At 35.2% G+C, this 14,136-nt stretch overlaps 1 protein-coding gene across 2 annotated transcripts in view; it reads right to left on the reverse strand.

Annotated features, from left to right (window-relative positions):
• Nucleotides 1–563: 563 nt before the first annotated feature.
• ETV1 (ETS variant transcription factor 1) overlaps nucleotides 564–14,136 on the reverse strand; it is a 97,471-nt gene continuing 83,898 nt past the window's right edge. For both annotated transcript variants that reach the window (XM_069586638.1, XM_069586640.1), the window contains 2 exons: nucleotides 8,209–8,310; nucleotides 564–3,311 (listed from right to left, as the gene is read on the reverse strand). In XM_069586638.1, coding sequence (XP_069442739.1) covers nucleotides 3,090–3,311; nucleotides 8,209–8,310 — 324 coding nt within the window. In that variant the 3' untranslated portion in view covers nucleotides 564–3,089. The remainder of the gene's footprint in view (nucleotides 3,312–8,208; nucleotides 8,311–14,136) is intronic.

Below are 14,136 nucleotides of genomic sequence, written 5' to 3' on the forward strand. Positions count from 1 at the left end.
AGGCTGAGGGAGATTTGACTACAGCAGAGGAGAAAGAAGTGTCACCACAAAAGCAGAAACTGGAGTGACAAAGCCAGAAGACAGAAATGACAACAGGGTGGGGTTGTCCCCTGAATCTTTCTATAGCCCCATTAGACTCACTGTGGACTTCTGATCTCTAGAACGATAAGAGGATAAATCTGGGTTGCTTTGAGTAATTAAATTTGTGGCAATTTGTTATGACATCAACATGAAACTGATAAAATCTGTAAAAAAGGAGCTTCAAGTATATGACCTCCAAGATCTTTTTATAATTTGAGGAAACTGCTCTGCACTGTCAGCTGTGTGAATTTTTATTTTTATGCATTTTTATACACATAACTTAAGGGAAGTCACTTTTCATTACTTATTGGAGAGGTACCATTCTTTATTGTAATTAGCCCCTTGAGTATTGGCATCGAGAGGCAGCAAACATGAAGGAAGATATTTCTTTAGTTTCTTTTACCAAGAGGAAGGAAAATGTTACATTATTGATTTCTATGTTTGAACAGCCAATTCAATTAGAAATTCAAAACACAAGAATCTTGCAGAAATCAGCTGCCAGATTTATTAATCTATCTGAAAATAAAAATACAGCCAAATAAAAAGTAGAATAAGAACAGAACTTAAAAAAAAAACCCTTTAGATACATTTCCCAAAAGAGTTTATAATGCAATGTTTTGAACCCTTCTGTGTTGGAAATATACTTAATGTTGGCCAATTACTTATTCAGTGAGTTACTACCATAAACAGCAAAATATATAATTTGTCCTTAAATACTATATAATCAATACCAATTCTTCTTTGATTCTTTAAAATAGCTCATAGTCCGATTCTTTTTCACTATCAAACTAGAATTTTTAAAAGAATAAAAGAAAATGAGAGAAAAAAGAAAAAGTATCCTCAATATAATTTTCACTTGGATCATATTTTAAAGACCCACTTTCAATTTCTCCAAATGTGTCAATTCTCTTTCCAATAAAATTTTAGCTGAATATTTCAAGATCCATTTTTATTCTAAGTACTGTAAATGGCCACATGAGGATAGTGGGTGGGGGGGAATTCTGATTTTTAAGGCATATTTGTTAACCCAAAATGGGCCTAATGATATATAATGTAAATGTAGAACAACCATTGAAATCACGGGTTACATAGATATGTTGAAATTAGAATTTTTTTGGTAGGAATAAATGTGAGTAGTATAGGTTATGTTATGTGGGTTTCCCAATAACTGTTGAGTTTAGAGACATGAACTATGATCAATGTCACGTTGGAAAATGGGCAGCCAGCAGATCATCTTTCAACAATTTTTCCTGTGTTCATCATGAAAATCTTTTGTAAGTTGATTTTGGCTTTGTGTTTAGGACTTTTTTAAAAAAAAATTTTGGTATTGACTCTCTAAAATTTTTTTTCCTCTGAGATAGTGAACAAAATTTATGTTTTTTGCTTGAATCATTTTAGCAACCTAATCAGAGGTACTATAACACCACTTACTTATGGTTTTGTCAAGGTAAACAGAACATACCCTGCTTTCTCTGTTTCCTCCAAATGCAAAACGAAACCAAAACAAAAACCTTTGAAACTTTAAATCTTTAAGTCTTCTTTCAAACAATCCAATCACATTTACACAAGTGTCCAAAACAAGACGATGGATAATATCAGTGCCAGCACTCTGTCATACAGCAACTTCATCATATTCTTTAACAGTTTGTAAATAATTTTCCATTTCACCAAAAGTTTCCACAATTTCCCTTAGCAAGCTGAAGCTTACTCTTCATTTTGTCAATGTGCATAAAAGCTGCTTATAGCATAGCATGGCAGAAGCTATTTTTTAAGCAATAAATGGTTTGAGTCATCTATTTTGTCCTGAAATGCTATCTGTAGTTAACTGCATTGCTTATAAATGGTCATAGTAAATTCAGCATGAAAGAGAATATTACAGAAAAGACAGCAGCAGAAGCATTAGCATTATCTAATATTTATATATGTTATCAACATAACACAGCAGTAAAAGGTTTAAATGCATATCAATGGGTACCATGTCTAAAAATTACTATAGTACCTATTTAGTGTATTGGATATTTTTTTTAAGAAGTGCTTGCTGTATCTAGAACAGCATATTATGTGATTTAGTACAGTTAATTCTTATTGATTAAATAATGTTTTTATGTACTGAAGGAAGTGAATGGAGACAGATATTTTTTGCTTCATTGCGATCCCAGATTTAACATTTAAATGAAGATCTCAAAAGACCATGAAAAATATCATGTAACTGAAATGGGTTTCAAAATATTTAAAGGACAGTATTATTCGTATCTAAATAGCAAGGTGGCACCAAATACTTATACTGCTACTGGCCTGTGACTCAGTTTGGAGCCAGAGTCCAAAATTGTGCCCCTCATTTACAGTCATGGTGATACTCAGCTTCAGAGAGAATACCCATTGTATGGTTTTCCTCTGTGAGTCATACATAAAGCAAAACAAAACAAAAAAACAGTAAATGCAATCTCTAAATAACTTTTTACAAGAGGTGCAAAAACAGTCATTTCTAACAATTAAACTGCCTTTTACAGTAGTTTCTTTCTTTCTTTTTTTTTTTTTTTGTACACCTTGCAGAGACGCAGAAATGATAGGGAAAAATGCCCAAGGCAGATAGTCTCCAAGTGGATATTTACACAATGTGAATTAACTGTACCATAGATACCCAGAGGAAATGAACATTTTCTAGGTTGTTATGAAATCAAATCAACATGATATAGCTTCATCTTACTTAAAACTTGTAGGACCCCATCCCAAGCCTAAGTAAAAAGTAATACCCCAATCCCCCCTCCCATTCACCCATTATCTTCCTGTTACACAGAATAAATGTTTAGATTACCCCCACCCACCCTCAAATAAAGTGCGCAGTCCATTGCAGACCATCGAATAATGCAACAGGAAAGCCCCTTGTTGTGTATTATTATTTAAAAATAAAATACAAATGACAAAAATCAAATATTGAAGAGAATTCAGAAATTCTCTTCATCTTGCAAAAGAGCAGAAGCGTGAGGAGGCCCTTGACTGTCACTGTGTTAATACACGTAGCCTTCATTATAGGGGTGGGGGTTGCAGCAGCCCCCTTCCGGCATGTAGGCCATGCTCTCGTCAAAGTGGGACAGGGGCACCGTGTCCTCTTCATTGATGTGACGTTCCATGTCTGTCTTCAGCAGTGGGCGCTGATTATCCGGAAAGGCCATGGAGAAGAGGGCTTCTGGATCACACACAAATTTGTAGACATATCTCTCTCCAGCCACCTGAGGGAAACATGGAAGAAAAAGCCCATCCTTATGTGGGATGTCGGGATGGTACCTAAACTTAGAGCACTGAGCGTTTTGCAAGAGATACAAATATCCAATCATTATATTTTACACTGGAAGCTAACACAAGGTTGTTACGTCAATTACACCTCAATTAAAACACACACACAAAAAACACCACCTCATCTTCACCATTCCCAAATGGGGAATGCAGGGAGAGAAATGAACAAAACATGGTTTAATGCTCCAGAAAGGATGGATAACAAAAGAAAAGGCAATCGAGTATTAACAGATACATATAGGAAAAAAAAAAATTCCTCACTTTGTGGGATAAATTACAGTTCAAGCTAGGGAAATGCAAAATGCTGACCTTGAGTGATAATTACATTCATTTTAGATAAAACTAGAAACAAAGCAGTTTGTTGTTTTAATATAAATGTAAACTTACATTATTATTTGGGGAAAAAAAATCAATGATTTCATCCAGGCATCTCACATTAAATTATTTTCCCCTCTGTTTGAAAAGGTAATAGCTTTTGTACTTATAAAATAACAAGACCTTTAAAATGTAGTGTTTCCCTCTTAACATTATATTTCTGAAATTGTAGAAAAGCTAAACTTTCAAACCTTAAAAGAAAAAAAAATGCATTGTGTTTCTAATAAGACTAGACTGACTAGTGCTTCACTGATTCGCGGGGTGAACTATTCTTTTTCTTTCCTTTAATTTTTTTCTTTTGCACCGTATATTCTCATCTGAAAAAAGAAAGATGCATAGCCTTATTTAAATGAAGGATGGATCAACAGGGCAGTATTATCCTGGGTACATCACTTTTAAAAATGAAAGCAAGATGCCTTAGACAGACGTTAAGGAGGTGTATATAGTGTCAAATTGAATTAAGAGGTGTAAAAAAAGTGGAAGGAATTTAAAATATACAATACATAGGGAGGAAATGAGAAAAAGAAATGTGACAGCTGCCTGAAATAAAGGAGAAGTAGCCTAATTTGTAGGAAATGACACGTCCCAAACTTAAATTTTTAAGAGTAATGCTTCTCTAGGAAATTATAAACAATTGAGCAGAAAAAAATACAGCCCTCCCCCGCTGCCATTAATAGACAATGCTGAGCTTCTCAAAACCCCAGAGGGTTGGGGGTAGGGGGTGGGAGTGGATGAATACAGTTCTTTGTATTAAGTTTGATGCTAACTTTTTGTGTGTATGTTGAGTTCGGTAATTTTAGAAAGGTGAAAATTACTCAACACCTCTACTAGTTGCTTTGTACCATGCGGGAATAGTGAATTCATGGTTTATAAACTATCTGTGCATGTTTGTGGGAAAAAAACTACCAAAGAGCAAGCACTGTTGTTCTAGACTCAGATTTAGAATGTTTTTTGCCCTGGATTTTTTTTTTTTTTACCCTCTAAATGAAACCAATTTAGAGAATTCAAGAGAATTCAAATACTGTGAATATCCTTAGGCTTGAAAACAGCCAACACTTAGGTTTCGGACAAGTTTCTTAAACCGCTCTCAGTTCCCCCCCCCTTTTTCTTTTTTGATGAAATGGAAGCAGGGATGGCTTCTTGGAAAGCCTGTTGCAAGACTGAGATGAAGTTTCTAGCACAGGGCATGCAAACAGAGGAGTCTGGAATAAGTTTATTCACTTTAGCCCTTTATAAAAAGGAAATTAAGTTCATAAAGGTGAAATGGTGAAACTGCCATAAAAGTAAAAATAGGCCCTATCAAAAACAAAGCTCAACAATACTAAATCCCAGTTTTCACGTTCCTTTGTTCAAAGTATTTTGAGAAAAAAATGAAGTAATTGGCCAGCATATCTCAGAGCATTTAATAACTGGCTTTGTTTTGTTTGTGGCCACTGAGAAGGAGGCATTTGCTTTGCTTTAGACTACTGGAATGTATAACCTGTTGCTATTGGTTATAATTATAAATTATTTAATAAATCATTGTGGGGAATTAAAATGTATGATATGCAATCAGCATTATAAAATCTCTTAAGCACCCTGCCTTGATACACTGTTTTACTTTTTCTTTCAGTAAACATATTTAGAGCTACTACTCTATTTATTGGATTATGTTAAATGCCACAGAGTTTAGAACAAGGACTGATAAACAACCAAGGAAGATAATGAATCCTCTTATTAGTAATACAATTACAATATGGATGTTATACATTGAGTATATATAAATAGTAATGCTTAGGTAAAACATTAATTTTGCAAGAGAGATGAATCAGAATTAAACAAGGAGGTTATCTTTTGAACTGTGCTTTGAAAGGCTAGCTATTTAAATTATGTGTTAACTCTTAAAACTTCAAAAATAGTACAGTAATATTGGAGGAAAACTTGAAATTACAGATTAAGCCAAAAGAAATAATAATTTGATTATATCATTCAGAAATAACCAATACTTATATGTCTATAAATACTTTTATTTAGGCACTTCTAAATTTTGAAGTAAAAGCATATACATGTATCATCTATAATGTATAATAATCATTACTTCACCATTTCTTCCTTCATCGCTACTGAAATAATCAGGGTTTCTTTCATGTTTTGATATACTTTGGTTGTATTTTTTAATTTTTTCACTTAATATTCTTTGACATACACTACATATACAGAGTTTTAAGTTCATATACAAGCATCATCAGATAAACATTTTCCCCTACACATTAAAATATCTAATTCTACCTCATATGTTTTTTAAAGGACTGCACAGTTTTCCTCTGAATGATTACATTAGGACTTACTTATCCATTATGTTATCAGGGAGAAAATGAAGCAATGAGAAAGCCACAGGTGTATCAGAGGGTAGCAAGCAGACTGGCTCAACACGTGTAATGAGGAGTAAATATGTTATGTTTGCAAAAACTGTCAAAAGTCTTAATTGTCGTGCTAGTTATAAGTACACTTCAACTTGTGCATTTTCACCTTTAAACGACCTATTCTTCCTTATATCATATGTGATACCCCAAAAGGCCTGTTAAGTACACATTTTGCTATCCTTTATTGGCTGATAAATAGTTGCTAACAGTTTATCTTGGCAATTACAGCCTAATAGGGAAAATTTGAGGAGCCACAACATTTTTCTCTGTATTCCAACATCTATGCTATCATTTGATCATTTGAAAGCATCTTGCCTTATTATTTTCTTAATATAAGAGGTGTACAAATGGGATGTGTGATAACTGGATAAATAAATGGGAATATGGTAGTAATGATATCAGTAATAAGCATAAGTTTGAATACCTTTGAGAATATCTAAGACCAGACATAACATCCTGCAGATACCCTTTTAAACACTGTGTAAAAGTTGAGGTATGATTAGATATTTTGAGATACTTTTTAGCTTTCTGTGACTGCTCCCTTTAGTAAGGGGCTTACTAGTCAAGATATACAAGCTATATATGTCTTGGCTTCAAGGTGCAAGATTTATTCACAGATACCATCTGCTGAAGACTTTCACTGCACCAGGTACAAGGCAAGTGTCTCAAGTATATTATTTCATTTAACGCTCACAGCAGCTTCATGAGGAAAGAATATTGCTTCTTACTAGCAGAAGAATCTGTTCAAAAACAGTAATGTAACACGATGCTAACCTGCAAACCAAAGTCATGACTGCCTTTGTTACTGCTGTGTAACACTGCTCAGGGGGCCTGCAGAGGACCTACTGCACCAGTTTACTTGCTATGCCTGACTACGAAGACAGTGATGAAAACTGAAAGAATGGTATGTATCTGAAAAGGCTGGCTGTAAACGGGAGTGGTTGGTGAATGAAAGGAAAGAATTAAAAAAAGACTCCAGGACTGAGGTGGAGAAGACAGAGCAGATAGTAACTTTACAATTCGAGGGTGAGATTCAGGGAAACAGGAAGCAATTAAGAATCCAATTCAGCCTTATCTTTTAAGGTTCTTTGAAGTCCTAACTTACTGGCTGGCTAACCAGACAGCAGATTGCCTTTGGTCTAGAAAGCCCAAATGAAGCTATTTCCCCCTCTTCTTTTACCATTGTCATGGACCAACTGGTATAGTTTTTCTTGGCATAACATAAAACTATGCTATAGTCTGTAATATGTAACTATGTTCATGTCTCCACAAATGAACAAAGGACACATAATGAAACTATAATGTAACACTCACAATGTATAAAGGCTAAAACTCCGTTCACTGTCAAGACTAATAGATTGAATACACATGCAAGGCTGAAGGATGTTAATAATAACAAATACCCAAATGTTTTATCTTTATTTATTCATTACCTTCTTCAAAAATATTAGATTTTGTCCCAAGTGCAATTCATTTGTTTTATCTCACACTTTTTAAACAAGCTACCTTGAAATATTAAGACACACTCATTTGAAATAAAGCATATTTAATATCATTACGCCAACAAGATAAGATTAAATACTCATTTCAAATCAACTGTTTAAGATGTTAAACTGTCAAGTAATGAAATCAGCCAAGAAAAGATGTTTTTCAGAATGAGAACAAGAAATGCTCTGAATGTTTTAAGAATCAGAAAAAGAGGGGACAAGGAAACATTCAGCTAATATTCAAAATTGTATAATTGTGGAGAATGAGCAAAATGTCAACAACTTTTGGGGACATATATTGCCATATTAGTACCAAAGCAGGATTTTTTTTTACGAAACACAGCAAAGTGGGGACTTCGAGAAGATCTCCAATGTTGTATTACACATTTGCCTATAATGTTCATAAATTTATAAACAGAGGTCTTGTAATAGGAAAACCAACAGCTAAGCATACGTTAAAGTGAGCAAAAACCTTGCTTCAGCAATGTAATGATATGTGGCTTTCAAGTATGACATGCGAATGAATACAAAACATTTCAATAAATTTTAATGCTGTGTTAGCTGCTCACCTTTTGCATGATTCCTTTCTCATAATAATATCGGAGTGAACGGCTAAGTTTATCATAGTTCATAGCTGGCCTGTTTTTCTGAATGCCCCAACGCCTGGCCACCTGCCATTGAGACAGAATCACATTGTTGTGTTAAGTATTATCTTTATATTTCATAAAAATTAAGTTAATTCATTAATTACTTCCAAACCATCTAAAACATATCCAAATTGATGGCATACATACAGGAGGCAAAAGCTATCATGATCTGTATTTCCTGGGTCTTGGTTTGCTTTTTCAACCAGGCACTAAGTGATCATTCTGAAACATCACAATAGAATTCATTGTCACTATTGTTTTGGATACAAAATTAAATGGAAATAAGGGAATGTGTTTACAACAGGAATGAAAAGGCTGCAATTCACCAAAATGAGGCATATTTCCCATTTTGAGGTCCCCTTTCTGCTTTTTCCTTATTTCTTTTTCAGATTTTAAAAACTAAAGATCAAGAGCAACTTTATCTATAAATAAAGATCTCTTGGTAAAGGTGTTTTTGAGGTTATGATAAATCAAAGGAAAAAAGACACCCTGCTTGACACTGGCTAAAACACACTGGCTAGAAGACAAGTGGCATAGTGTGCACAAATTAGTAAGCTGAACTGTACATAATTTTTATTGCCTGAAGCAGCATCAGAAAATAAAAAAAGTACAGTCGATACTAAACTGGTGGAATTAAGCATTCATTTAAAGAACAGTGATTGGATGCTAAAAATAAGAAGGAAGCAAAAAAGGTCACCATGTATATGAGTCCACAAACAAAAATCTCTAAAGCAGAATATCCACTTGGTGGTTTCGTGAACAATCTCTGAGCTTTTTATAATACAGCTTTGGAAGCGCAACTTTTCTGGCAAAGACAAAGTTCTTCAACAGAGCTTTAGTAAAACTTCCTTCCTCAACGAATCGGTATCCCCTCCCTCCCCACTACCCTGCGCTAGCTGTAGAGGATCCAGGGCAGGGTGGCCTGCTTTTGTGACCCCAGTCAAAGTCACATCCTCATTGATTTCCACTTTTGCTTCATCTGAGCAAAAATTGCAGCTCCCGTGTATACCTTGGCAACCTGGAGAGAGCATTGTCTAATAGGGTTAGCATTCTCCTTCAAGTTCACAGGATTCCAAGTTGTTGTTGTGTGTCATATACCAAGATCTTACAGAATGCTTTGCAGAAATACTCTATTTTGTTAGCAATAACCTTTCTCTGTTTTTTTTTCTTTAAAAAACAATGATCTTTTCTATTTTCTCTCTCACTAATTTCTATTTCCTGAATGAAGATACAATGTAATTTAGTCACATACATCAGTTAAAAGCAAAATATGTGATGTCAAATCCCTATGACTATGTATCCCCAAATAGAAAGTCACAGTGATAGGCACACATTAATATTCCATTAATTAATGGATTAACTAACTAATGGATTCCATTAATATTAATCAATCCATTAATTTCATTAACTAAGATAAACTTAATTTTAATGTAAATGTTGGGAGCAATAGTGTGATGGGCAAGTGGCAATAATAAGTGAAAGAAATACTTTCTAAATAAAACATCTTTTAAACAGCTAACAATGGACATCAGTGAATCTTTAACAGACAGGACAACTGAAGAGCCCGCGAACCTGAAGGGGATGTGAAAATAAATTATCAGTATCTCCTTAAACTGAACAACAATTTCTGAATACTTTGGCATTTGTTAATAATTTTTTTCTAGACGCTCACCAGGATGTACCTAGAAAGCAGAATAACCTGCGACAAACTTAACAACAACAAACTTAACAATAACTTTCTCTCTCCCCAAAGGAAGTCTTTAGGGAGAAAAAGATGTCTTTTTTTAAATATCATAAGCAGAGTTTGACTTTTATGATGCCAGCTAATTCACAGCACTGTGGGTATCAGTAGACATATTAAAACAATCAAATTTATTTTTAGAGCTATTTCGATATCACATTTATCATAAAGTTGAAGAAAATGAGACATACCCATATGCCTAGGAGATGCAGACACGTTATGGGAGATAAAGAAATAAGATCTAGAAATCTGCTTTAACACTGTGCCTCTAGTTTACAATATTGGACCAAGCACTTAAAAACTGGATAAGAAGATACATCCCGTGTTGTGTTCCTATCATAATAAAATTGTTTTAAAAGACTGAAACTTAAAATGAACAGATAACATAAAAACTTCCAGGACAGATTAGACCATCCAACAACTAAGAAAGTCCATCCAGCCCTCACGAATGACCCATCACAATCACCACTACATCCAGCCAAAGGACCATTTTCAACATGGAGCGTGTACAATGATGACAATACTTTTAGTAACTTCTTTATAACATTCTTTCAAATGAAAACATTGGCTATCAATGAGGAGAGTGGAAAGACCTCTGTAGCACTATAGCAGTTACCCTTATTGTCAAATGAATTAAATAGGACAATGTTATTGTTCAATTATTAATATTATTCAATTTATTTTTAAAAATCATGCTTGAATATGCAACAGTAAACCTAGAAACCACAACCTGGGCCTGGCTATCAGACTTCTCGATAAGTCTTCCAGCTCAACAATCTTGAATATTACCAAGACTTCTACTTAGGTGGCATTAGTAGTAAAAAACCACCTGTGAATAAAGGAGATGTAAGAGACATGGGTTTGATCTCTGGGTCAGGAAGGTCCCCCAGAGGAGGAAATGGCAACCCACTCCAGTATTCTTGCCTGCAGAATCCCCATGGACAAGGTAGCCTGGTAGGCTATAGTTCATGGGGTTGCAAAGAGTCAGACACTCATGATTAATTCGAAAATAAGGTCCCATAATTTCAAATATCTCAAAGAGAGAGAAGGTAAAATTTATACGCTTGGTGAAGTTATCCTAAACACATGGAGCAGATGATCAGTGCAAGACTGAAGTCTCACTCGGTATCATTTTAAACTGCAAGATGGAATACACAGAAGTGGAACTTAAAGTAATTCCAACAAGGATGGTTTCACAGCCACCTTTCATGAGCTGCGCTGTCACAGACCCTCAAAGAACTGCTATGTGATTGAAAGAAGAGGGTGACCGGGGGCCACGGAGACTAAAGGAATTTCACAAACACTTCCCAAAGAAGAAATTTAAACATAAACAGCAGAGTCATTGCCTGATGGAAGCAATTGCAGCAGCAAGCAATGCAGCAATCAGAAATGGAATGTTTCATTTTGAACAAAAGGCCTTCGGAGACGTTCAGTGCTTACTTAGCTATTACCAGGGAGTTAGTTACTATTTGGAAATGGTCTGCCGACACTGAATTCCTCAGCTCTTTTTTTACTTTCAGAGTCTGCTTAGAAAAGGTATCTAAATGTTAGTTTGTCATAAGAACAGATATAATTGTATTCCTTCTAGGCTAAAAAAATTAAAAAGTCACAGAGATTATTCACAAGCTGATGTAACATAATGGTCCCCTCGTCAAGTCTCCTATGCTAGTTGTTCCGACACAATCAGCTTAAAAATCTACACATAATTTAATCACTTGCCTAAGAATTTTTACACTTCTAAGTGGATCAGTATGATGTAATTCAGTCATACCCCTATCCTAACAAATGAAAGTGGAAGTGAAGGCCATCCGACTCTTTGCAACCTCATGGACAATACAGTCCATGGAATTCTCCAGGCCAGAATATTGGAGTGAGTAGCCTTTCCCTTCTCCAGGGGATCTTCCTGACCCAGGAATCGAACTGTGGTCTCCTGCATTTAAGGCAGATTCTTTACCAACTGAGCTATCAGGGAAGCCCATGGTAACAATAAAAAAATTCTGTTTCTGCTCACTTTAATCACAGATGGACAGAAGTAACTGATATAAATCCCTGCTGGATATCCTTAAGGTCTAGTATGAACCAACTCTTGCAGTGATTATTAACATCTTTCATGAGACGAAGAGCTCATATTCTCATCATTACTTAACGGGCTTTCAAATTACTTTACGTTAAGTGATTCTAGCCTCAATCTTTACTGCTTCACATTTTTGTGGTTCTTTCACCTACATTATTTAAGTACATCTACATAAAAATGAATTTCCTTTGACAGCCAAATTAAGTTTTAGACACAATACAAAATTCAACTACCCAAACATTTAGCCCATCCTTGATAATGGATACTTACGGTTTTGAACCTGAGCCCTCTGTATGTGGGTAGGTATGTATGCATGTATCTGTGTATACTTGGTGTGGGGCTAAAGAAAATGCAAACATAACCTCTCATTGATAAAACCTGGAGTAGACTTAATTGTGCTCATCAGTTCTTCTCATTTCATACTTTGTTCAATCCATATTCAAATCAGATAATCCCTTAAATCTTTACAAGTATATCATCTTATCTTCTGGATATCAAATTAGGACATATTATCTGATTATAACTGAATACACAGACACACAGATAATGTAAGATGTATATAGGTCCATTAGCCTAGGTTGTAGATGTCAAATCTACATGAAACGAACTAATTTTTTTAAAAAAATAGATATCTCTGAATTTTGTTTTACTTTTCTGGGGTGTTTAGATACAACAGCCAATATGCGTCATAGCCATGTTAGCTTAAAGTCTCCCAATGCTTTCTCAGCTAATGTAAAGAGAGAAAGCATCTTTGCCCTTCAAACTTCCCTGCTGGCATAGTGGTTGAGAGTCTGCCTGCCAATGTGGGGCACCTGGGTTCGATTCCTGGTCCGGGAAGATTCTACCTGCTGAGGGACAGCTAAAGCCAGCGTGTCACAAACAACCACTGATCCTGTGCTTTAGAGACCCTGCTCCACAACAAGACAAGCTACCACATGAGAAGACTTGCACTGCTACCAAGACCCAGCACAGACAAAATTCTTTTAAAAGTGTATGGCAAAATCAACACAGTGTTATAAAGTAAAATAAAGTAAAATTAAAAAAAAAAAAGAGAGAGAAAGAAAAAAAACGTGTAAATAAATATAAAATGTCACCTTTCTCTTGAGGTCCAAATGCTATTTGGTAGGTTACATTGTAACAATAATAGTAGGCTTAAATTTAAAGCTACTCCCAGGAAGAATAAACATTGAACTGAGAAGTTTTATAGGAAAATACTCCATTTGTATGTACACAAGGGCAGGTTAGAAGGGGGTAAGACAACTGAACAGAGTGAAAGAAATTCCATTTACCCATAGTATATCCAGAGTCCTCTCATTTTGGCAATTTCTTAGGTATCATGGTGACATTTTAAACTTTATTCTTACCTTCCAATGGAGTGTACACTGCCCAGCTGATCTGAAACAGGTATCACCATTAATCAAAGGGAAACAATATTCCTATAGGTCTGTGTCTCCTAAGAGACACCTAAGGAGTGAGAATTTCCCACTGTGACCTTTGAGTGCCTTTATTCCCACAGCTGTGTCTCCCCTACAGCCCTCTTACACATGACTTAGTTCTCTAAATGTTTCTCTCCGACCCTCCTACCAAAAATCAAGATTGTCGAATTAATAACTTCTAAATCTCAAGAACAGTTCCTTTCTCCCTAAAACGAGTTGAACTTGATGCACATTCTTCTCTTTCTCAAAGACCATCCAACATGCCCAACTCAGATGCACCTTTAGAGAAGGCCCAGGCCCTGCCCTACAGAGTCAGATACAAATGAAGTGACTTAGCACGCCTGCACAGTAGAGTTCTTGTTGATTTTCTTCAACATCAATTCTATATGATGGTATTCAACTGGAACAAGCCTGGAACATGTTCATGTCTTATTTTACATGTATACCTGCTTTTTTTTTTTTTTTCCTTTGGACTACCTTTTCATTCAAAATGTTCCCTTAAAGTTTTAAAATTAAAAAATGAATTTTTGGTATATTAATCAAGTATATGTCTTTCTATTCTGACATAGCTGATTTCCCTAAATAGAACCTATGAAACT

This window comes from Ovis canadensis, chromosome 4 (assembly GCF_042477335.2).
Source record: "Ovis canadensis isolate MfBH-ARS-UI-01 breed Bighorn chromosome 4, ARS-UI_OviCan_v2, whole genome shotgun sequence".
Taxonomy (NCBI): domain Eukaryota; kingdom Metazoa; phylum Chordata; class Mammalia; order Artiodactyla; family Bovidae; genus Ovis; species Ovis canadensis.